General features: G+C 44.2%; 1 protein-coding gene across 1 annotated transcript in view; it reads right to left on the reverse strand.

Moving 5' to 3' along the window:
* Window positions 1-3112: 3112 nt before the first annotated feature.
* The window catches only part of si:ch211-39i22.1 (probable transport accessory protein MmpS3), a 35468-nt gene continuing 11966 nt past the window's right edge, over window positions 3113-26614 (reverse strand). Inside the window, exons 6-12 of the mRNA XM_070543940.1 lie at window positions 24569-24592; window positions 24206-24223; window positions 22022-22069; window positions 20320-20337; window positions 18149-18265; window positions 3470-3538; window positions 3113-3377 (exon numbers count right to left, since the gene is read on the reverse strand). Coding sequence (XP_070400041.1) covers window positions 3346-3377; window positions 3470-3538; window positions 18149-18265; window positions 20320-20337; window positions 22022-22069; window positions 24206-24223; window positions 24569-24592 — 326 coding nt within the window. The 3' untranslated portion in view covers window positions 3113-3345. The remainder of the gene's footprint in view (window positions 3378-3469; window positions 3539-18148; window positions 18266-20319; window positions 20338-22021; window positions 22070-24205; window positions 24224-24568; window positions 24593-26614) is intronic.

The raw sequence follows: 26614 nt of genomic DNA on the forward strand, positions 1-26614 counted from the left end.
TTTCCAAATCCTAGAGTTTTCCTGTCTATTTTCTATCAGAAGCTAATGCAGGAGATAGATGTAGGAGACTGTTTTCATGTTCAGCCTGCATGAAAAACTCTGAGTGACCGATTATAATCAGAAATTATCATTAAAAAATGGGTTTATTCCACACCTTTATTAGGAAGTGTTATTTTCAGAAGTGTTTAATATTAAAATTGGACATACACTTGTGTAGATATTGCACAAAAGTCAAAAATGGTTATATTGTTCCTTTGAAATTTTGGGTGTGATTTTTCTTCTTTGTTGAGTTGTTCTTTTGATTTTTTGTGTTTTGTGACTCATAGGACACTCAGACAAAGGAAAGGAAAAACAAAACCATCCAAATAACAACAAGACAGAGTCAAAAGCTCCCACAAAAACGGTTTAATCGACTTATTTACACAACTGCAGAAAAGCACAAGTGCCAGATGACAGTAATGAAGAAGACAGCTCCTACATATAATATAAAAAAATGGAAAGTATTAATTACACTGTTTAAATGCGTTTAATAAATCAACGTGTATACAAGGATAGGAAAGTGCTTCTCCAATTGAAAAAACGTTCTTAGAAAACATCCCTGTATGTTTTTTTCTGATCATGACACCATTTTTAAGTTTTCCTCCATATTCAAGAGATTATAAATGATAAGGCAGCACTGGTGGGCGCCATGTTTGATGCCCCATAGCAGGATCTGGAAAGTGCACTTCAGGACCAGGGTTATATTCTGGTTTCAAAATCTGTGCTTCAAGGTTCTGTGTGACGGCTTGGGACAAAAAATGTAGAGTGGATTTTTAACGCCCACAAATAGAACGTTGTGTGCTGCAGAACGGCTTTCTTTTGAATATTTAACACATATTTGGGTGAGTGCTGCATCCAAATGAAGACTTTGAAGGCATTGTTGGTAATACCAAAATGTTTGTACTGTCATTTGATGGGTAGATTGTGCATTATCAGACATTAATAACTTTTTTCTGCATTTCAAGAGAAATTTGTCTTTTGTGTGTCACAGATTACAGGATATGATGGCAGCTGGCAGAATAAAATCACAGTTTATATCAAGAATATGACATCACAGACTACTGATATTCCTCAGCTTGAGGCTAGGCTGTCAGCAACAGTCTCTGTCCTATATTGCAGCTAATACATCCTTTTACGACTAAACACACCTCATGAACTGCAGCCCAACATGACTTGTGCTACCACATTTTAAAGTTCAAAAGGATTAGGGATGGTACAAAACTTCAAGGCAACAGAAAAAAACATTCTGAATTTAGTTTGTGCTACAGTGGTAGGAGAAAAAAAGGCAGTAGCATAGTAGCTTCTTCTGAGACATTTTGCAATAACATTCACAAAATTTTACACAGCAAACAAGTTGACTGAAGACCATCAGTGTCGGCTAATAGGCACCACTGCTAAATGGTTGGAATGTCTATGTAAAAATATTTCACAGGCGAGTGGTTCTATATGAACGATGCAAAAATACTGACAGCGACTGGCTTGCTGAAATGAAAAGACACACAATGTGAGGAGGCTATAATCAATAAGGATTGTTTCAATTGTTCTAAATAAAACACTAAATCTAACCTGCTGCTGTTACAGTGTACACTTTAAATATTCATGCTCCATTTTCTGGCTAATATTCATCAACTAGTTTGTGGATTTTCACATTAAAGAAAGCCTTAAGAGAGCACTTCATGCTACTGCTTTCAAACTGGTTTCAGTAGTTCTTGAGCCAGAAATTTGAGCGACTTCACATTGGACAGCACTCTGTCGCCCCCTGCTGACCAGAAACCACACATTACAGTTTGGTGGTTTGGTGGGAACACTAGTGGGAGGTCTCTACCTGCTTTATTGCTTCAGCTGTTCACTGTTCTGGGAGCCAATTTAAAGACTAGCAATTAGCTTTTTCAGATCATGGAACATCAACAAAAAACAGAAGAATTAAACTTGTAAGTGCGTAATGTCTTTAGAGGTAAAGCAAAGAGTTAAAACCAGAGTAAAGAGCGCGGCCTACTCTCATTTGAGGGAGCTAATGGAGGCTATGAAATAATCACAGACTGATGGTGACCCTGCTTTGATGCTACTGGACTCGTAAGTAATATTATTTTTTATTTAACAGTGTGGATCGTATTACTTTGTGGCTTATTTAACATCAGTCGGCTCATGTTACCGTTAGTTCATTGTTAGCGCTAGCTACAGCAGTCTGCGGCAGGATTGTTTACGACAGTTGTAATTCCACTTTCCGCCAGTAGAAGGGAGAAGTGGGGAATTTGTTGCTTTAAAGTTCCAGATAAACCTCCTGTGTGTCTCTGCATTGACCAAGCCAGGCTGTGACAGTGAAAGGCACTCCTAGCAAAGAAATGACTGCATCACAACAGCACACAGACTACAGAACAAAGTATATTACAGTTAGTACATTTGTCCATGTTTAGTGACTGCATGCCAGTTTGCATTGAATTTAGACCGCTGATTTAACTCTAGCTAAGTGATAATTGTTCTTTTTTATGTAGAAGAAGTTGTAGTAGTTACTGCTTAAAGGTTTAATTTAAGTTGCATCTAATTAATTTAATTGAAAAAGCAGACACTGTCACCTAACAGGATTTAAATCAAACCCATTTCACCTTCACAAAAACAAATAAAAACAGACAAAAAGTGTTGTACACATAGTGGTAGTTATCTATGCCATTTACCCTTTTATTCTACACTTGTACAAGAGATAACTTAATTTAAAAGACTATTTTTAATAGGTTTTTTTGTTGCTTAAGAGATCTATTTTTACAGTGGATTTTTGTATCATACCTTTGTCATAACAAATGTTAGAATTTAGCAAAAAAATAATATAAAATCTACGTTTAGAAATTCATTACAAGTCACACACTGATAACATCACTCTATTATGGGTTTAAACTCACATTACTAGAACAGGAAAGTAGCCATTAATGTAAAACCAGGGAAGAAATAGTGGCAAGTTAGCCATGTTATGGATTTATTAAATGTGAGATTTTATCTCTTTGATTGTAACTCTAAAAACAGGGTTGAATGTTGATTGATCATTTTGATAATTAGAAACCCACTGAGTTCACGTGCTTGATCTTTATCTAATTCCTTTTCCTTCCCATGTGCACACAACAGGAATGAACACACTTAACACACACAGGGTCATATGGCCCAGCATGCATGCACACACACACTCACACCTACTCACACACACACACAGACAGACAGATACACAAAGCTGTTCTCTCAGGTCTCACAGTAATTTAGCTCTTCGGGGTGGAGGCTAACAGTGAGATTGCAACTCTGCTTGATTGAAGTTCCCTCTGCTCATGATTTCTGGTCTACAAGGGGGGCGAGAGCTAAAGAAAAGCACGAAAAGCATAAATAAATGGTTAACCTACACCCCAAAGTGAACATCTTTATCATCTGTGTGAGTGTATGTGTATCGTACCCTCAGGATTTGATTTAGCCTCTGCTGGATCTGCTTTCTCTCCTTTGTTTCCGGCCTCTGGATCTGCTTCTAATACAAGAGATTGACAGAAGTCAGACAGATGAAATCACAAAAGCACACCGCTGCTGGCTAGAACTTCACAACAGTTGGACTCAAAGGTTGTAACTTTTACACTGGGGAAAAGAATCACTGTTGCACCTGTTTCAGGAACTAGAAGTGATTCTCATCAGAGTTGAGCACCGATCACAGGATTTGGACTCTTATTTCCTGATATTTAGACATCTTGCCTCGGATTGACTATGTTGAGGGTCTGACCTCATGAGGAAATTACTATGCAGTGATTTTCTCCAAAATGACTGTGCTTAAATTGCTCTGGAAAGCAAATAATCACATCAGCGCCAAGAAACTTCATTTCCCATGATGCTTTGCACACGGAAGCATTGGGTGATGTTACCGCCTAGTACCAGAAACACGTTCTGCGCATGTGCGGGAAGCCGTGGAGTTTTCCCGCAAACTAAGACCATAAATCTTCAGCAGAGACAAAGAAACCTCGTTCTTTTGCCCAGGATACCTGGCGGTAAGGACACGCTTATCGACGCTCCGACAACTTGAGCACGCGGAAGCTCTAAGTGCCAAGTTGAGCCACGGAACTGCTGGAAACTAAACTGCAAGCCCATCAGATCTGCTCGTTTCTGCTCCCCTCCAGCTGATGTTTGAGGACACAGAACTGCGGAGGGAAACAACAACTCCATCCAGCTCTCAGAAACGCTGTAAGTTGTCAAACTCAGCCCAAAAGGAACTTCGTTTTCTTTGTGTCCAGCCGTGGAGAAACACTCGTGGAGCCAAACAACGGAGAAAGCATCAAACCGGCGGATGACGCTGAAAACTGCGGAGAAACACGGAGAACCGTCAAATCAAAAGGGGGAGGGACGCCTCGCTCTTTTGGTGATCAGAAAACTCATTTTTCTCTCATTCTTTTCTTCTCCCGTTTCCTCTATAGTCCAGAATAAGCAATAAAACCGCGCTATTGCTTAAAAAAAGTAGCTTCGTGTTTTCCTCTTTCGTTCCAAATTCGTCCTTCGGGTCATTTTGAAAGAATAAACTGCTTATTAATCATTGTTTGGTATCTTTAAATGTTCGGCCATGGCCAGGCTGATAAACTAAGGATATTAACTCGTGATTAATCTTTTGTGTTGTTGCATGATCCTTTGAAATGTTTTGAGTGATTTAAGGTTAAGTTACTACTGATTCTAAGTGCTTTGGAAGTTAAAGTGCAAGTTGCCACCCACACTTTAGCCAGACAAAGGAGTCAGCCATCTTGTATTCAAGACTCCATTTTGAATCCATACACACGCACACACACTACTCCTTTGTGAGAACAAAGGACCCCATTCATACATCCTACATACACACAAAACACCTTGAACATTATTTTGAATATACATCCTTTTATTATATCACATGGTTATTATTCATTTATGCCACTGTTTATTCATTTGACAAATTGTTAATTAAACGTTATAAAATTCAGATTTTCGTCTCCAGTAGCTTTGTTGTGTCGAAGAGAAGTCTCTGCTCCAAGGATTCTACGAACTTCAAGAAAGACTGATAAGAGTTTTGGATTCAATTTTTCCCCGGAAAAAGGGGAATGGTGCCCCGTATATCTAAGAATATCTTAATTAATTAATAAATCAGTAAATATTTACATATTTACAGAATTTATTGAAGAATCCAAAAGTAAGTTAACGCTTACGAATTGTTCGCTCCTAATAACCCCAACATTTTATTGGTGCCCCGTGTGAGGCTTGGATACACAGAGATTTCTATCCGGCACAAACAAACAAATAAATCCAAAGAGCTTGAATTAAAAATAATCCGTTGTTCAGCCTTGAACCAGCAACAGAGTGGTGCTGATTTCGCTGAGCAGGAAGCTGCATCGAACTCTCACCAGTAACTCAGTGCTTCTTTAAAGGTGCAACGTGTAAATTAATTCTGGTTGACCTTTTAGGTTAAAATTCAGTTTTTCCTTAAAGGTGCAACGTGTAATTAATTCTGGCTAACCTTTTAGGTTAAAATTCAGCTTTTCCTTAAAGGTGCAACGTGTAATTAATTCTGGCTAACCTTTTAGGTTAAAATTCAGTTTTTCCTTAAAGGTGCAACGTGTAATTAATTCTGGCTAACCTTTTAGGTTAAAATTCAGTTCCTCATTAAAGGTGCAGCGTGTAAGTAATTCTGACTAACCCTTTTAGGCTAAAATTAACTGCTAATTTAGCGACTTTAACTCACAGTGGCTATTATAACTAACTGAAACCTTCACTCAAAGACTGATAACACCTTGTTTGCTAATATTCTGAAGGAATAACTAGCATATTTAACACTGCAAGTGTTGTAAGACGTTGCTACGGCAACGCACCAGCTTTTGCTAAAATACTGAAAGGAATAGTATTTTAAGCATCAGTCACGGCATTCCGTGCAATCTTAAAACGCTAAAACCTGTGCGCACAAAGGTTAATTTAGTGTTTTTCTGCTACAAAGCTAGCAGTTGCTGCCCAAAAGGTGCAGCTTGAGCTATCTGCAGAAGCTCTACTAGGCTATTTTGGTTCGGTTGTTAAAAATGGAGGGACAGAGTAGTGAACTGACCAACTCCCAGCAACCAGGTGGCGCTGCGGCCCACGACTATGAACCTGGCCTACTTTCTGGACAAATATTGTCCAAACTGGTCGCGGTTGCTCGAGAACCCGACTACCCTTCTAGGGATTTCACTGAAGAACAGCGTAGCGACGAGCTAGAAGCTGTAATCGATCAAATAGAAAACCCGGATGGTACAAAACCAATCCAGGTTCACTTAGCTAAGTTAGCCTTGATCCTCTATCAGAGAGAACTCCAACATGATCGAGAGATCATGAAGCTCCAGAGCATGCTAGCTGAAAGGCAGCAAAATGGAAGGCAGAAGGATGACGAGGAGGAAGCCAGCACCGATTCTGGGGAAGATGGGGAGAAGACCCCGCCCCCTTCTGCTGATGACAACAGACAGTGGGAAGGGGGGGAACACCGTGACTCTGAGGCTGAGCCAGAGTGCTCTCCCACACCGGTACGAAAGCAAGCCGGCAAAGCCAACCAGGGTCCGCCCAGGACGATCGCCAAAGACCAATTGGTTCCCTCCACCCAAGGTAGCGAGGGACCGCCGTCCCGCCGTAAAGGTAGGCTACCTCCTGATACGGCTCCATACGATAATCAACAGTATGTGGTGTGGGACTCTCTGGACGGACGCACGCCGCAGGGGAGAGATGAAGCTTATCTGTCCCAACCTTCGGCCCCGTTCCCTACACACACTATAGGGCATTCAGGACCATCTAGGGGCCGAGGGCAGTTCGCCCTCGAACCCCAGGTTGGACCACCACCCTCATCTTCACGGCCTTCTCAATCTGTGAGAAGTCGACCAGCTGAGCGGCACCTCTATTTAGACCGCTCCCCCAGTCCACGAAGGGTGCAAGGTGCCGATTGGGGTTATGCACCCCAAGCTGCACCTCAACCATCCACCCATCCTAGCTACTCCGGTATTCGGCATGCCGATAACCAGCTGCATGACCAAGCATCATACGCCAGTCCGTACCCGGACAGTGCGTATTACGCAGAAGCCCCAGTTGAAAGACGCAGGCTGCACTACGCAGACGTGCTCCGGGAGGAGGACCTCCCAAGACACCCACGTGACGTGCCAGCAGCCCGCCACAACATGCCGGACCCCGATTTGGGCCCCAGGAGTCAACATTGGGAGCCCAGAGCACACCAGCGATATCCAGCGCCCTCTGAGACAGACCGTGGGTCAGAGTCAGAGGATGACGCGCCGTACCGTGAGTCAGGGCTCCGTGTACGTCAAATTGAATCGCTAGCTAAAGACGTAGAACGTTTTGATCCTAACACCAATGAATCCAATGTCGACGATTATCTCAGGGAGATAGAACGTTGTCTGCTTGATCTTCCAGCACCCTCTTCAAGGGAAAAGCTCAAGCTAATTTGGAAAACCACATCTAGAACGGTGCACGGTTTCATGGAAACTCTACCACCTGACATTCGTGATCGGTACTCCTCGCTCTGCCGAGCGTTGAGAGATGAATACGCCACGTATGCAGACTCTGCGTCAGCTACAATGGGGGCCTTCTCCATCAAACACGGGAGGAACGAACCCCCCAGAGAGTATTATCGCCGACTCAAAAGTGCTTATTTCCAAGGTCGAAACGGCCCTGGGCTCGAGGAAGACCCTGCCTTCAGATCCCTGTTCATTCACAACCTGCACGAGTGTGTTCGCTCCGAAGTCTCAATGTATTGTCGGATGAAAAAACTGACAACTCAGGAGATTAGGAGATACGCTCAACAGGCTTGGGAAGCCGGCGGAAAGCCCCAAAAGCCTGACGCACATCACCGCGTCATGCACCTAGCTCCCGACGCCGAGCCGCGTTTGGAGCTTGAAGGCACAGAAGCTCCACCCACTAAGCCAAAATCTGCTAAACCTAGACCTGTTAAACCGCGAGAGCAGTCCCAATCTCCTCAACAGGGGAAGGGGGGTGCTGATTGGCCGCCTAGGTCTGGACAATCAGACAGGAAGTGGCCCAACCAAAACCAACGGCAGGCAGGTCGGAACAGTGGAAGGTTTAAGGAGCGCCGCCCACAGGTAGGTCCCGAACACAAGTCCGCAGGTGAGTACTTGACCAAAGCCGACCTCCAGGAGATGCTTCAGCAGTTCCTAGCTAAACAGAAGGAACAGCTGAGATCTGCAGATGAGACCCCTGCACCAAAGTCTGCTTCTAAGAAGCCAGACTCAGAGCCAACGTCCGCATGACTAGGCGTGGCTCAACCCCCCAGCGTGGCCAGGACCTACCTGATCAGCTGGGGGAACACTACTGGTAGATCACAGGAGTCTCCTGAAATCTACCCCCCAGAGAAACCTGATGCTAAATTTCTGAAGTTCCTTGGTGACTTAACAAACCATGATCATGCTCGCCGTTTGTACTGTAGCACCAACGTAGGTGGGTGCATACAGGTTGATGCTCTGCTGGATACCGGCTCAGAAATCACCCTGATATGCTCCACACTGTTCCATCGCTTGTCTGACACCATGCGGTCGCTCGGGAAACCAGTCCAGGTAGAACCCTGTGACCTGAAAATCACCAGCTACACCCAGACCCGGGAGTGTATCACTCACCGGGCGTGGCTGGATATCACCTTCCAAGACATGACTCTGGTTCACCCGTTTTATGTCTGCCAGCTAGACACTGAACCACTTCTCGTTGGTCAGGACCTGCTTGAACGTCTAGCTCCCCTCATCGACTGCCAGAAGGGTCAACTGTGGGCCCAGGTGGAAACACCTAAGCCCTGGAACCCGGATAGCAGCCGACCATCCTCCATTCTTGAAGTCAGCATAAGTGAGCCGCAAAACCCTTGTTCCAAGGTCATGCCCCTCCCTACGGCTCCCACAGACGATGACCGCCTGCAAAGGCATGAAACCGCTCCTGGAACTCCGTTCCGCACACATTCATCTTTTCTCTGCTCGCTGAAGAACGTCAGCCTGCAGCCATATGCACCACACATAGTTGGTGGTCTTACCATCAACTGCACCCACATCTCAGATGCTCGCCTTGCTCTTTGGTCTGAAAAGTCAGCCATCAGCCAGCAGACGTTTGAACACCTGCGTCAGAAGGACCCCCTTCTGGTCAGTGTGACACGTAGCCATCGGCTCTTGTCACCTACTTGGCCGCAGAGGCTCCTGAAAGCGCCAGAGGTCTGCTCTCTGACTATCCAACTTGGAGCAAGACAGCTCACACATACATTCAGCATCATACCACAGCTTGATCCACCTGCACTCATTGGAGCAGATCTGCTGGTTCGACTAGGTGCCCAGCTGGACACTTGCAATCAAGTCCTTTGGGCCCGGGCCACACCTTCCTCTGAGCCTCGCTCAGAAGGCCGTGAACACTTGCTGTCCGGACAGACCATTCCACAGGCCTGCCGTGCAGTGGTTGAGGCCAGCACGGTTCTGCCCCCACAGGTCAAAGGAGTGCCTGTTCGTCTGACTCTGATGAAGCATCAGAAGCTGCCAGGCACACAGGCCTTCTTCCAGCCATCACCACACTTCTTGGAGCTCAACTTAGCCGTCTGTGGCACGCCACTCTTGGAGCTGAACAATCGTTCTGCCTACTTGTTGGTCGAAAATCCGACCCGGAGTCCTATCCACATGCCGGCAGGAAAGCCCTTGGGCATGCTGATAGATAGCTCATTCCATGACTTCGAACTGTCAGTCCCCGTGATCGGACAACTTCCGTTGTTCTTGAACGACAGACAGGTTGGTGTAGACACATTCAGTACTTTCCCTTCACAAATGATTACCATCAAGCGGCATGAAGCCCTTCCTGAGGAACCCATTTGCAGTGCAACCTTAGATACTGACGGCGGTCAGTGTCTAACGGTTTTTGCAATAAATACTCAACCCTCTGAGTCACCGGTTGAAAGCCCGGAACACCAGAGACCCTCCTCCTCTGAACCTTATGACGGCTTCGAGGCCGAAGTCAGCCAGCAGCTTGACAAAGCGGATGCGCTGGAGTCAGAGGAGCAGAGAGCAGAGCTTAGAAGCCTGTTCTATGAGTTTCAGTCCGTCTTATCCAGGGACTCCCTGGACTGTGGACTCACAAACCTGCACACGGTTCGCATTCCGACGAACCCGAATGCCCCTCCTATTTTTGTACGTCAGTACAAGATTCCCCTCGCTGCTTATGAGTCGATCCAGGAGATCCTCGATCAGCTGAAGGAGAAAAACATCATCAGAGAGTGTAACTCCACTTACAACTCTCCCATCTGGCCGGTTCTGAAACCGACTGGGAAATGGCGTCTCACCATAGACTATCGTGCACTGAACAAACAAGTACCTCTCTCCAGGTGGCCTATGATCCATTTAGATCAGGAGCTAGCCAGAGTCAGAGATGCTCGTTTCTTCTCTACGGTTGACGTAGCCAACGGCTTCTGGACCATGAAGGTTGAGCCGGCGGACCAGTATAAACTGGCTTTCTCCTTTGGAAATCGCCAATATACTTGGAACCGCTGCCCCTTTGGCTACTCTAACTCACCTGCCGAGTTCAACATCTTCCTCCACAAAGCCATGTCAGATGCTGCTTCCAGAGGGAACCTCATATATGTCGATGACATCTTGATGAGGAGTCGAACCTTCGAGGAGCACCTGGCTGAGCTCCGTCATGTGCTGCAACAGCTCGCTGACGCTGGAGCTAAATTGGCGATTCTCAAGGGACAGTGGTGTCGAACCAAAGTGGAGTATGTTGGACTGCTGGTTGGCCCTAATGGAGTCGAGCCCCAAGCGGGACGCATTAGAGCCATTCAGGACATCAAAGCCCCAGCTAATCTGACTGAACTCAGGAGCTTCCTCGGAGTCTGCAACTACTCCAGGCAGTTCATTGAGGAGTACGCTGAAACAGCGAGGCCCCTCACTGAGCTGCTTCGGAACGACACACCTTTCGTGTGGGACAGACCCCAAGAACTCTCCTTCCAGTTCCTAAAACAGAAGTTGGCGTCCGCACCCTGTCTGGCTTACCCAGACAAGGATAAAGAGTTCTACATAGAGGCGACTTTCTCCTCTCACTGCCTGAGCGCTGCTTTGAAGCAGAAACACGACCAGGACATGAGAGTTGTGGCATACGCCAGCAAGCCTCTGAGCAAGGTGGAACTCCAGTTCTCAGACTGTGAGAGAGCCCTCCTCTCTACAGTCTGGGCTGTCGAACACTTTCGTAGTTACATCGGTGGACAGAAAGTGATCATTGAAACGTGTCATCAGCCCGTCACCTTCCTAAACAGCCAGCGACTTCGCGAAGGAAGAGTGTCAAACAGCCGCATTGCGACGTGGATGATGGTGCTCCAAGGATACAACATTGAGGTCAAGTATGGTCAGAACACCAAGCTAGCGCTAGGACAAGGGCTAGCAGGCTGTCAGCACTGTGACTCTGACTCCGTCATGGGCCCCCTGGACACACCTGCCGCAGTCTACCCAACCGCATCCAATCATCGCTACTTTGATGAGAATGTTTGCCAAGGGCTTCCGAAAGTTTACACTGATGGATGCTCCTACCTTCACGAAGGCCAGCTCCGTGCTGGGGTTGGAGTCGTTTGGGTTGACTGTGACACCAAGCAACCAAATCACTACCGGTTGGGCCAAAAGTCTAGTCAGTACGCCGAAATTGCTGCAGTGTTGATAACCCTCCAGCAGGCGGCAGCCTTGGACATCACTCAAATCGTCCTTTGCTCTGATTCAAACTACGCTAGACACAGCTTCATCTCTCACTTCCCCATGTGGAAGGAGAACAACATGAAAAACGCCAGGAACAGAGACGTGAAACACTCGGAGTTATTCCTAGCGTGTGATCTGCTCACCACTGAGAAAGGCATAATGGTCTACTGGAAAAAGGTCAAAGGTCACTCCAGGACCCTAGGTCCGGAGAAAGATGGTAATGACGAAGCTGACCGCCTTGCTAAGCTCGGTGCTGACCAGGGAACCTGTTGGAAATTCAAAGACGAGTGGCTTCCACCCAAGGCCGTTCACGAGGTCTGCGCGATTACTCGTCGCCATGCTAGCCAGGCAGACGAACCTCGGACCATTGAGGTACCCGTGTTTCTATGCAGAAAACCACAGGACGCGGACCTAGTCACCATGCAGGAACAAGATCCTGACCTGAAGCTCATCCGCGAGCTTCTCCAAAAGGGCCCGATGCCTGAACAACCGTCACCACCTACTGGCGCAAGCCGAGATTTGGTAACCCTGCATCGTCAACTCGCGCACCTGAAACTACAAAACGATTTGTTAGTTTACATGCGTGACGATCACAGCCCGCCGCGCTGGGTTGTTCCACTTGACCACAGAGGAGTCATGCTTGCCTACGCCCACGACACTCCGGTTGGAGGTCACCGCGGAGCAAAAGCTACCCTCGCGTCACTGACAGAAGTAGCATATTGGCCGTCGATGTCCAAGGACGTACACAGCTATGTCCAAGGCTGCCTCGTCTGTGCCCAGTTTCAACCCTCCCAGCCGCTTGCTAGAGCACCACTGCAACGCAGGGGAATAACCTTCCCTTGGTCCCACCTGCAGATCGACTGGGTTGGACCGGTTCCCAAATCGGCAAGAGGAAACAAATATATGCTAACTGTAACTTGCAGTTTCACAAAGTGGGTGGAATGCCTTCCAGCGCCAAACGATACAGCCGTCACAACCGCTGTACTGCTGATTAACCACGTTTTCAGTCGATGGGGACTTCCACTCTGCATTGACTCTGACCGAGGAACTCATTTCACATCCAGTGTAATGACGTCCCTGTTTGAACTTTTGGGAGTGGAAGTGAGATTCCACCTCCCTTATCACCCACAGTCATCCGGACAGGTCGAACGGATGAACCGCACGGTCGTCTCCATGCTCAAAAAGTACGTCTGCTCCACTGGGAAGGACTGGGACGTCAAGCTCCCTCTGGTCCTGATGGCCATACGGTCCACTCCACAGCGATCCACTGGGGTTACGCCCTTTGAGATGATGACCGGCAGACTAATGACTCTACCACTGCACCTCCTGTATCACCCAGAGGATGTCAGTGTTGCCACTGCCTATACCGCTCATCAGTATGTGGCAGACTTGAAAACACACCTCAGAGCTACGTTCGCGCACGCTCAGAAGAAACTGGAGACCAACGTAGAAGGCGCTAAAGCCTACTACGACCAAAAGACAACCAGCCGCGAATACGAGGTGGGTGACAAAGTATTCTACTTTCGGTTCGCCCAACCGGCACGCAAAGCTAAGAAGTTCCTGCCCTGCTGGTCAGGACCATTTGAGATCGTGGCAAAACTCTCTCCAGTTGCATACAGGTTATGCATCACCAAAGCGAGACAGGAGCCTGTCTACAAATGGGTGCATGCAAACCAAATCAAACCCTACGTCAAACCATCCCCGCGGGTACAGAGACCAGACTCCCCGCAGGAGGTAGACGTAGTCTCGACATAGTTCTATGCATGGAAATGGAAAAGGGGGGGAATTGCACGTTTAACCCACTAACATGTACTAACCGACAAAGAACCAAGCCCCCCCGCCGTCATTTTCACTAACCAAGAGAAACTCCTCCTAGAACGCTAACAGGAAGTACTTACTAAAACCTTACAGGGTACTCTTGTAACTGTCAACCTACATTCTGCTCTGATTAATGAATCTCTACGTGCAATCAAGACTTTGTCTGAAACCATACATCAGGATATTGTGTACACATGAGTGGTGAGAGATTTGATGCAGGACCTGCTCAGGGAAGTAAGTTCCACGCTGGACAGCTTGGTTGAAAGTCGTATTTCCCCGTACTTGGTACCACTGGACCTGCTCAAAGATAGCTTGACAGCTGCTACCCCTCTACTGTGCACCTTTCACAAATCCACCTAGCGTACAGCCTAGGCAGTGCAATTCCCATTCACGTTGAAAAAAAATTAGAACTCGGTTTCCTGTTAAACGTTCCCATAATTGTGACACCTCACATCTATAAGTTAGGTCGATGCTGAACATTGGTATTTGAAAGGACGGTAGGCATTTCCACTTTGAACTAAAAACCTGGCACTCCATCACCTCAACCTCGAACAGCATGATTCGGAGATTGAGATCATGGACGCTTTCCAGGGTTATAACTTTACCATCGATTTAGAAATTGACCAACAATTACTGATTGAAGGAACCAAATTTGCTGAGTTCACACAAAACCCGCGTGAACTTACTTTGACGCCCAAGACGCTACATTGACACAGATTATACGACTTTAATCTGCACATTGGTCGCCCTGGGGATGGGATGGCTCATCACGGCCGTGATAGCTTATTCCGCCTACAGGCGTGTTAATAAACTCCAAGATAAGATGCACTTGCTCACCTACGGTGTGCCTCGTGACCGCGTTCGGGGAGAATCCAAGCGTGAATGTACCACACCTGTCTAAAGGGGGTGAGCAACATTTTCTTTATTATTTTGTAACCCTAAGAGTAGTTCTCACTTTAGTCTACCTCACATTTTTATCTGAGTGTTGCATTATGTCACATTCTTTATAAGCTACACACTGAATGTATGACCTAAGAATGTATTTTATGAGACCTCAAGGTTGCTATGAATTTTCTTGGATGTTATATGTTACATGTTTTTTTTTTTTTTTTTTGGGTTTCTGTATTTTTGTTTCTTACTTGGTCACATATTGACTAGTGGTTATGTGCCGGCCCAGCTCAGTCTGTCAATGACTCTGTCTGACGCACCAGCACATTGTAGTACCTCTTAGTTTAATGGTCCTTGTTTTAGCCCAAAGACTGTCCTGATCCGCCCTTTGGACCAAAAAGGGGGGAATCTTGGGACCACATAGGTCAATGCGCGTTTGCGAACTATGGACCTCGTACATCACCGCGTGCTCCATAAACTGAACTGTATGGCCGGCGGTGAGATGCCTTTGTGTCCACTCGTGGAGTTAACCGCCCACCGACCTTCCTCCTTCTACACTACTACCTCTCGCATGGACGACATCTTCATTGCGTACCACCTGCGTGAGTGGCTTCTTCTCGTTATGCGCGTTGGGGACTATCCCGTTTCCTATCCTCTTTGTGCCTGACCAGGATCAAATACCAAAGGCGCCAGGATCCAAGCCAAGACCAAAGACAAAGGCGTCCAAGGAGACCAACGTCCTAAGGGACAAACCCACCTGTGCTTCCGACAATCAAGTCGACCTACGTTCATGAGGAACAAACCCATCTGTGCTTCCGACGATCGAGCTTTGGGCGCGATCCCCGAAACCAAAAGGGGGAATGTTGAGGGTCTGACCTCATGAGGAAATTACTATGCAGTGATTTTCTCCAAAATGACTGTGCTTAAATTGCTCTGGAAAGCAAATAATCACATCAGCGCCAAGAAACTTCATTTCCCATGATGCTTTGCACACGGAAGCATTGGGTGATGTTACCGCCTAGTACCAGAAACACGTTCTGCGCATGTGCGGGAAGCCGTGGAGTTTTCCCGCAAACTAAGACCATAAATCTTCAGCAGAGACAAAGAAACCTCGTTCTTTTGCCCAGGATACCTGGCGGTAAGGACACGCTTATCGACGCTCCGACAACTTGAGCACGCGGAAGCTCTAAGTGCCAAGTTGAGCCACGGAACTGCTGGAAACTAAACTGCAAGCCCATCAGATCTGCTCGTTTCTGCTCCCCTCCAGCTGATGTTTGAGGACACAGAACTGCGGAGGGAAACAACAACTCCATCCAGCTCTCAGAAACGCTGTAAGTTGTCAAACTCAGCCCAAAAGGAACTTCGTTTTCTTTGTGTCCAGCCGTGGAGAAACACTCGTGGAGCCAAACAACGGAGAAAGCATCAAACCGGCGGATGACGCTGAAAACTGCGGAGAAACACGGAGAACCGTCAAATCAAAAGGGGGAGGGACGCCTCGCTCTTTTGGTGATCAGAAAACTCATTTTTCTCTCATTCTTTTCTTCTCCCGTTTCCTCTATAGTCCAGAATAAGCAATAAAACCGCGCTATTGCTTAAAAAAAGTAGCTTCGTGTTTTCCTCTTTCGTTCCAAATTCGTCCTTCGGGTCATTTTGAAAGAATAAACTGCTTATTAATCATTGTTTGGTATCTTTAAATGTTCGGCCATGGCCAGGCTGATAAACTAAGGATATTAACTCGTGATTAATCTTTTGTGTTGTTGCATGATCCTTTGAAATGTTTTGAGTGATTTAAGGTTAAGTTACTACTGATTCTAAGTGCTTTGGAAGTTAAAGTGCAAGTTGCCACCCACACTTTAGCCAGACAAAGGAGTCAGCCATCTTGTATTCAAGACTCCATTTTGAATCCATACACACGCACACACACTACTCCTTTGTGAGAACAAAGGACCCCATTCATACATCCTACATACACACAAAACACCTTGAACATTATTTTGAATATACATCCTTTTATTATATCACATGGTTATTATTCATTTATGCCACTGTTTATTCATTTGACAAATTGTTAATTAAACGTTATAAAATTCAGATTTTCGTCTCCAGTAGCTTTGTTGTGTCGAAGAGAAGTCTCTGCTCCAAGGATTCTACGAACTTCAAGAAAGACTGATAAGAGTTTTGGATTCAATTTTTCCCCGGAAAAAGGGGAATGGTGCCCCGTATATCTAAGAATATCTTAATTAATTAATAAATCAGTAAATATTTACATATTTACAGAATTTATTGAAGAATCCAAAAGTAAGTTAACGCTTACGAATTGTTCGCTCCTAATAACCCCAACAACTAACATCAATGCACTCTGCCCAACTCTACCACTGGCTCTGTTTGCTCTGCAACGTTGATGTTTTATCTCCACTAATAATACAAGCCGGAAGAAGTTCTGCAGTGTGGTGGAGTTGCTAATGCTAACGGTTAGCTTCTACTTGCCGAGACGTTCTTTGTTGTTTCCTGGATGCTAAACCAACAACAGCCTATCCCGTCGTGAGTCGAGATGGGTGAGTCCATGAATGTCAACTCATTCACTGCCAATGATGACTAAAGTCGTCATTTGCATTTCTTTTACTGTGTGGGCGTCGGAACGAGCCCCCCCCCCCACACACACACACCGTGAGAACAAACATCTCAGCTCTAAAGCCGATCTTCATCCACATACGTCACACGTCATGTGATCAGGAAGCAGAAAATTAATGTGTTAGAAGATTGTTTTGGGCCGCTGCTGTAAAGAAAGTGAGGCGTGAACCGGAAAAGCTTCTGCCGATCACAATTCAACAACGGATTATGAATGATTGGATAACGTTCGAAACACGCAGATTCTTCCTGATGTAAGAGGTGAGTCTCCGCTTTGTTTTGGTTGTTTTGGCGTCGACATCATCCTAGCGCGCAACGTTCTGTGACTCTTAAAAAAACGGTGAGAAACGCTGGCAGCGAAGGGCTTTACTGATCAGGAAACGGCTGCCAGCGAATGAGTTAAGTGACAGCGTGACGTAGATCTGCCAGGATTCTCAAATCCTAGAGTTTCATTGCTTATTTTCTATCATAAGCTAGTGCAGGAGATGGGTGTAGTAGGAGACTGGTTTCTCAGTGTTCCGCACCTTTAAAGCAGACTTTGTGCAACTGTACAATTTTACTTTTGTTTGGCATAATTTTCCCTTCTTCCTTATTTTTAAGATTTCTGTTTGTGATGTCTAAAAAGGAGTAACTGAAACACACTAACTAGCTTAAATGTCATTATAATCTGCCTTTTGGTCTACATTGTTAAAGCAGAATAACATTTTGTTCTTGTTGACTGTAAATTCAAAATTTGCTGAAGTGGCAGTATCGAGATGGAGGATGTGTGTGAGCTGATCGTAAACACACGCTGAGACGTAAAGCTGAGTCTGCTGTCTCTGCCGACTCTGACCTTCAAAAGTTCAGCTTTTGTCTAAAAGACAAAATCTAAAACAGCTCAAAACAATGCATTTAAAAAACAAAAGTTCTGCTTTTTAATTAATTTGACTAGCGGTGCATCTCATTTATTTGAAGCATTTTGTCAATTTTCAGGTGATCTTGGATGAAATGATGAGCCTTTTCTGCATTAACATCTCTTATTTAAACTTTAATTGATCAGCGCACATCTGTCGTATACTTACCCTGCCTGTTCTTGAAGCACAGTTTCTTCTTCTGGTAGGTGAAATACGCAGCCACAGCTCCCACTGCAGACACAACAATCCCAGACAGGACTGCCGCTAAAGGTTTAGAGCTCGTTTCTGCAGGAAAACAAACAAACAAACAAACAATCTGTTTATACGTTTTCATTTTTCATTGCAAACCAAGACAGGGACACTCATCTTGATGTTTACTGGCCTCATTCCTATTTTTGAGCACAAATTCAGCAATGCAATTCAATGATGAGACAAAAAGTGTTGATTTAACACATGTGGGTGTTTTTCTGGGGGCAAAATGCATCCAGCATGCTCTGATCTCTTTTCATTAACCCGTCCTCAAATTTAGACCCTTGAAAGCTTTTGCAGAAGGCACTCAAAGAAATCCTTCTGCACCTGTACCTTGGATACCATGACAACAGCGGTCTGAATGGTTTTGTGCAAATTAAAAATACTGATTGTAATACTGTTCAAGTACATATGTAGAACATTAGATTTAATCTGTGAGAAATGTTTAGTTAATAATAAACCTTAATAAACCTGCATACTGAGGGTTATTGGTCAAGCTTCTGCAACAACAACAACCTGACACATCCTCTATCAGATGTAAGGAATGTGAATATTCTGCTGCTTGACGTAGTTTTCAAGGTCAGATGCATTTCTGTCTTAAAAACAAGGCTGTTTTTGTGCCTGGAGTAGCTTCAGTCAACACAGAGTAATAACAGAAAGATAAGCTGAGGTGACGTGAAAGGTGAAACAGACCAGGAAGGAGGAGGTTGTTGACTCAGGATTATGAAGGAGGACTTAGCAACTTAAAGAATCAAAGGTAAATCTACAGACATGGAAAAGGTGAGAAAAAAAGCAAGGAGGAAAAATGAGTCAGAGAATTGCAAAAGGATAATAAAAGTATGAGTCAACGAAATTAGGTAGAAAGAAACAGGAGAATGCTGTGAGTCAGTCAAAGGAAGTGAACGTGGGTGCAGATGGACATGTGCAAGCATGCACGCTCACGTGTTCAGAATGCATGAGTCACGAAACCCAAACGTGGTGAAAGTACATGACACTTATAATATACATTAAAAAACTCTTTATTCTCATTGTTTCTATGAGAACTTAACAAATAGTAAATATTTAAATATTTGTTCTTCTCCTGCTGCTTTTGCCTGCAGGTCAAACTTGTAATGACCTAACGACACTGCAAAGCACAACTTTAAAGAAGGTTTTGAAAATGTCAGGTGTGAAAGGCACACTTAACACGGTTTCTGCATGATGGAATAGTGGAACAAATGCTGCAGGTGTCGTCAACTGACTCCTTTCGATCCGGAGGAGCAGCGGTTCTACTCCGAGTCCCTCCCGAATGTCCGAGCTCCTCACCCTATCTCTAAGGCTGAGCCCGGCCACCCTACGGAGGAAACTCATTTCGGCCGCTTGTATCCGCGATCTCGTTCTTTCGGTCATTACCCAAAGCTCATGACCATAGGTGAGGATTGGGATATAGATCGACCGGTAAATTGAGAGCCTGGCTTTCTGGCTCAGCTCCCTCTTCACCACGACATATCGGTTCAGCGTCCGCATCACTGCAGACGCCGAGCCAATCCGCCTGTCGATCTCCCGATCCCTCCTACCCTCACTCGTGAACAAGACCCCGAGATACTTAAACTCCTCCACTTGAGGTAGGACCTCTCCCCCGACCCGGAGTTGGCAAGCCGCCCTTTCCCGGTCGAGAACCATGGTCTCAGATTTGGAGGTGCTGATCCTCATCCCAGCCGCTTCACACTCGGCCGCGAACCTACCCAGCAAGAGCTGAACGTCAGAGCTGGATGAAGCTAGGAAGAACACATCATCCGCAAAAAGCAGAGACGAGATTCTCCTGCCACCAAACTCGACACACTCCACACCACGGCTGCGCCTAGAAATTCTGTCCATAAAGGTTATGAACCGAACCGGTGACAAAGGGCAGTCCTGGCGGAGTCCAACCCTCACTGGGAACAGGTCCGACTTACTACCGGCTATGCGGACCAAACTCACGCTCCTCTGGTAAAGGGACTGAATGGCCCTTAACAGAAAGCCACCCACCCCATACTCCTGGAGCTGCAGGTGTGTTTGAGGTAATACAGGTGTGAGGATGTTTAAAAGAGAGTGAGAGTGGTATAACTCACCATCGGTTTCAGGTGTGTCTGTGGTGGAAAACAGAAAGCAAATAAATTAGTTTAAGATGTAAAACCCCACCAGAGAAAAATATTTGACATCAGATTTATGTGTGCAGAGGTACCAGACAGAACCTGGTTCCAAACAAGAGAGAAGACATATTTGCACTGACTCTTGTATCCTGTTCGCTTTTTCAAAGGCACGCCAGTAATATCCTGTGTGTTTCAGACCAACATAAACCCCACTGCTGCTGCTGCTGCACTATTAACATCACAGGTTTTTACTGGCATCTCTGCAGACAGTAAAACCTTTCTTTGCAATAACGCACATTTTTGATGATGAACACACAATAAATGTCTGTTTCTGTGAGCACTTTCTAAAAGAAACAGGGAGGAAATAAATAAGTGTAAATGTGCCGATAATCCCTTTAAGAGGTTTTGGCAGAGATTGTGAAAATAAAAACAAATAGATAAATGAAAGAGAAGAGGGATTATCTTTTAATCTCTCTGTGGAAGTTTCTACACACACACACACACACACTCATTCACACAGTTACACCCAGTTTCTATCTTTGTAAGGTCATTCACAGCCATAATGGATAATTTTGCAACTTTATGGGTGTATATAAAAAATAAATCCATATCCCTAAAAGCCTGTTGTGAGAGTATCATTGGACCAGCCTCTAACTAAATCAGTGGTTCTCACAGAAATGATCACACACACACACGGCTGGTGTAACTTCCCTACACTTAAGGCAACACTTGGTGGACATGGTGATAAAATGTCCCACACAAACACCCCGAAGGAAAACTCTGATCTAAGGTCAGATCTGTACACCAACACTCCTATTATCGATTGTCTTGTTGCTTGTCTGTATTTGTCTGTGACATCATCACTGTTGCCAGCCTGCTTCGACTTGACAAAGCTGCGGTGGATAAGCACTTTGAGGGAGGAAAACAAAATCTATGATTACAGCGATTAGGAAGAATTAGATTTCATATGGGCGGTGAAGGGTAAACACACAAAACCTCTTGTTCCTGCTCTGCTGTGTTAACGTTTGTGTAAAACGGCCCTTGTAATGGCAACATTTATGAGATTTAAGCCTAACCATTGGTATTTGGAAGCACAAGTGAAATGCAAAGCATGGATCTGAGTGGGAAGATGAGTAAAAAGGACTAGCATGTGCTTTTAACCAGACATTAGTGCTGGATCCAGTTAAGAACTGGTTCAGCTTAAGCTTCATTAAAGAACTGGTTTAAATTTCCACATTAGGTGAGTCACAACCAAACATGCCATGCATTTTATGCTTTAGTCATTTGTTCCAAATAAACCTCACTTGACTGTGTAACAAATTTCTATAAAGAACAGCAGCACAGCAAGGCTGTCTTTACAAAGCTCCCAGTGTTTCCCATTTCCCCTGCAGACTGAGGTCTTGTGTTCCTCAGCTCTAGTTTAGACAAGCTGTTGAGACAAGAGCAAAAACCAGGAGGGGTTTTGGTCATATTTGTCATAAAACAGTGTTTTACTGTCGTGATCTATGGTGACTGATGTCCTTGTTGAGTCGACATGGCTGATTTAGAAAATAACTCGGACACTGTCTTCACCATCAGCCGTGCGTACACACAACGCTTTAATTAAAAGCTTTTGCTTCTCTGCGTAATTTACTTTTCCCTCTGGTCCGCAACTGATCAGGTTCCAAACTGCTGCTCTTACCGTGTGATGCAGCGTCGAGTGGTAGACTTGCAAAGATTTTCCTTGAATCTGAAGGCAAACACAAAGATCATCAGTAAAACTGAGTAAATATAAATGAAACCACTTTGACTCCATTGCACAAAATGAGGAGTACTTGTCTCATATTTCACCTTAAATCTCAGATATGCACATTGTCTGAAACATGTGCATTGTGCTTTTTAAATTACGTAACAATAACAACAACTGAACAGAGTTTGGTCCCTCCTGGATGCCCTGCAGGGATCTGAGTGACTCAGAAATACAACCAGCAAGGGCAGTAACAGCTATCCTGTGAACCAGCGTTGATTTGCATTCAAAGATATTATCTGTCGGCAATAATATCTTACCTAGCTAAATATTCAGCGAGGGAAAACCAGAGGGACTTATACAACACAGGAGTCACTAGGGTGTGACTCGGTAAACAAAACAGTTTTGGGTGGACGGGGTGACGAGTGATTGGTGCAATCATTTACGTCCAACAGCCTCAGGCACATTTCTCCACTGACCTATTCTTTCTTATGATTTAAATCATCTCACAGAAGACAGTAATGGTGCGAAAACCATTAAAAAGCATCAATTGTAACATGAGAATACGAATAATAAATCTTTACAAAAATAAACTTTACATTCTTGATTTTTGTTTTAATTTCACCATCTTTCGTCAGGTTTGTATCATTTTCTTAATCCCGATCCTCATTCTGAACCCATTAACTACACCCCGATTAGTGAGCACTAAACGCTTCACTCCCATTCATACCTGCAGCACTGAAGAATTGGGATTAACGTTATAATTCAAGGAGGAAAAATAAATAGTGACACCTCAGCTGTGATAATACCTCTGTATGGGAGGCGTCTTTACTGAACTTACAACAGCAACAGTCTGAAAAGGGCAAAACTGTCTGAGTCATAATCCCACCTTCGAAACTTCTCAAGGGAACTGTATATCTAGAACATCTGTTCCTAATATTTGTTCAAGAAGGAGAGTGTTGGAATAACATAAGAAAGACAATAATACCTTTTAAAAAAACACAATCCATGCTCTAATTTATCATGCAAATTTAATTAGTTCAACTTTAGGACAAAGTACCGCTGGTGGACTTTATTTATAACTTAATGAGTTCACAAACCAAACAATCCTTCAGTGCATTTACATACACCTCTAAGTTGATCTAGGTTGATTTAAAGGAATAAAATGGGAGCTTTTATCCTAGTTAACATGTATATTAGAAAACCAAAAACTCAAATGAAGTTTGTTCCACTCCAGTACAGTAGGTGGCGACATGCGCCCTTTTGTGTTGGAATAATTCCGATTAGGTTATAGCAACATAAATGGTGAACGAACGCTGGTGGGAGAGGAATGGACGGAGTTAAAACAGGATACGCAAAACGGCCGAAGGAATGGACAGCAACGAAGCTGCAGCACAGCTTATTTAGTACGCGCTGTACTGTTTCATGGTGTATTACACTTGTTACTTCCGCGGTCTTGTCACTTATGGAAGTTACCAGCAGCCTGACCAAGCCGTTTACATGCAGATGTAGTCTGTTTCGTTTCGCATTATGGTGCTTCAGCATAGTTAGAACCAGTTCGCAAGATTGATGCGTTTACATGCGTTTAAAAAAAAAACTACGCCAGTCTAGAAGTTGGTATTTTGTTTAGCTGTGAGTCTCAGCTCTAAGGCTGTGTACACATGTTGCCGGGTTTTTGTAAAACCCAATATCCTCCTCCATCTAGGAAAAAAAAACTTGGATCCGTAACACTTCGGTTTCAGCGAGAAAATCCAGTACATTTTGAAACACATTCATGGGCATGCTAAGCCTCTAGAGGGCAGTAATTCACCAAATCGTCTGCGTCTTTGCTGGAAAACATTCCTTGAAAGTTGTCTTTTGCCCGTGGTCTTCAGGCGCACGTGTAATGTCAGTGCATTTTAGTCGTGGGCAGTGATGTTGCAAAACTTGATTTATGTCAACAAGCAAAAGCCAAAAAATGGAGATTTCACAAATTTCCACCTTGGGTGGAGTTGTTGAAAAAATTGTTTTCATTTCACTTTTGTGCACATAACATGCCAAACTAGGAAAATATTGTTTCATATTGTGAGATACCCAGCTACATGAGTACAGGGATGCTGAACTTAATAAAATAAAATGATAAACAATTTAGAAGTTTACCTTTCACTGGGTTAAGCACTGCAAGGAGACAAAGAACAGAAATTCATATTATATAACAGAACCACACAGCTAAGGGACCAAAACAGGTTTTTAAGCTGAGATATAACATTTTTATATTTTAATAGTTGAAAATGATACTAACCTTAACAAAATAAGAGCATAACAAAATCACATTTTATGTAAAAATTTAATTACAATTCTGTGATATTTAAAAAGCTCATATATATATATAATTATTATTATTATAAATTTTTTTTTAAAGCAACAAATTAGGTTCACCTTTAATTTATAACTTGTTAATATCTTGTTTAGCTGTGACTTTTGGCTCCAAGTAGCAGAAATGATAAATTATTAATAGTTTACCTTTCTCTTCAACTTGATCTGCATCTGCAGAGAGAGACAAAAATATATAAATTAAAATTGTATATCACACCCACAGAGCAGAATGATCACCGGTAACAGGTTTGTAAGCTGAAATGTGACATTTTGATTCATTTAATAGTGTTATAGAACCCTTTTAACATTCCCAACAAACCTAAAATTGTGACTTTTAACTTTATTCTGACTTATAAACATAAAACTATATGACATTAATCTAACAAAGCTTCATGCACAAATATAGGAAGTCAGAATGATTAATTAAATGTTTCTATAAATGTGTTTACATTTCACCATATTTACCACACTCATACCACAACAGCCAACAACTTAACTAATATATACCAATATATTACCAATCTTAAAACCCAAACAAATCAACTCCATTGACTTAATTGCTCATTACAAAATGTCTAGAAATTTCTCATTTCCACAAACTTTGTCTTATGTCACTTGTGCTCCAAACGGTAGGCGATGGAATCACATGTGCAAATTACTCCACATTGGCGTGTAAGAAGCGTGCATACCATACAGGACATAAAAGTGGAAATTACACCGTTTTGCCTGAAGGAATCTGCAGTTTGCAGACGAGTTTGACAAATTATAGATTAGGATGACTGCTTTTGAGCTGACAGATACTATATGTACTTTTACATACCTGCAATAGTGACTAAACTATGGAAAGAACATGTGAACAATCAGGTAAAAGGAGGGAACTGCAAACAAAATCTTTTTTTAATTTACCCAAACATTTACTTTGATATGTTGGTGTAATGTTTAAGAGCAGGAGAGCATCACTCCAGCTTGCTTTAGGGAACATATTTTTTTAATCCTAAAAAAGACGCTTTTAAAAATCATCTTTAACAAATATGTGTGCTTTTTATTGTTATTTTTTAATTAAAAAAATTCTCTTCTACTTAGAACTGAGTTGGATCATTGTTGGCTTGGAAATATGCATTGCTCAGTTTCATTATCTCTGAATCTGACGGTTATTTACAGAAACATTCAAGCTTACGTCAGATGAAGATGTTGATTCATGTAAAGCCAGTTTGCTAGAACACTACATGATACAAAAGTGATGAGTAAAAATTCAAAATACTTAAAAAAAACGTCGAGTTGTTTTAAAAGAGTGAAAGCTGCTCTTAAAGGAGCCATCTTTGCTTGACGGCAGAGGAGTTAATAGCATTTTTACACTTTGGTCAGCTCAGCCTGGGCCGGGTGGGGACAGCCTGCCCCAGCGCAGCTAGGTTGTGTTTACGCAGCCTTCTCTGCAACGGGGATGTCTCCAAGCATGTGGGTGAGTGGCTAGAGAGGCACAGAAAAGTCTGCGGTGTCCTTCTTAAGCACCGCAAACCAGTAAACAAAAGCTGGTGTGAATAGTGTTGCTTTGGGAGACTCTGACATGAAGCACACAGCTTCCTACCCTCTCTCGGGGCCGCGGTGCTCACCGAAGATGGTCAGTCGTGCTGCCGGGCTGCAGTAAGAGAAGCCATTTTCACCACTGCATCCTACTGTACCATGTTCAGCTCCTTGGGCTTCCTGACAGGGTTGCGGAAGGCGCTTTATAAATAAAGCTTTGATTGATTGATTGATACAGATTGCTAACGGATCGCACATGCAGGAAGCCGCTGCTGGCTCATTCTACATGCCAATCAGAGGCTCCCATTAGTAGGTAGGCGTGAAAGTGGCATCACTTCAACTGGCCAATCAGTCGTGGACTCAGCATGAGACTGACTTGGGGAAGCAGGGTAGAAAAAAACGGGTAGCTGTGCACGAACAATGCACGGACAACACCAGTGTCAATTCAATTAACCTACCAGTGCTGACCCGAGTGTAAATGAACTACAAATGTCCGCCCCATAACCAGACTGTTGCAGGTTCGAGTCCCGCTTATTCATTGTGCCCTTGGGCACCGGTGGTGCCAGTGCTCGGCAGCTTCACCTCTGTCACTGCGCCCCAGGGCAGCTGTGGCTACATTGTAGCTCATCACCACCATCAGCGTGTGAATGTGTTCATAAATGGGTGAATGAC

Source organism: Nothobranchius furzeri, chromosome 14, assembly GCF_043380555.1.
Source record: "Nothobranchius furzeri strain GRZ-AD chromosome 14, NfurGRZ-RIMD1, whole genome shotgun sequence".
Lineage (NCBI taxonomy): Eukaryota > Metazoa > Chordata > Actinopteri > Cyprinodontiformes > Nothobranchiidae > Nothobranchius > Nothobranchius furzeri.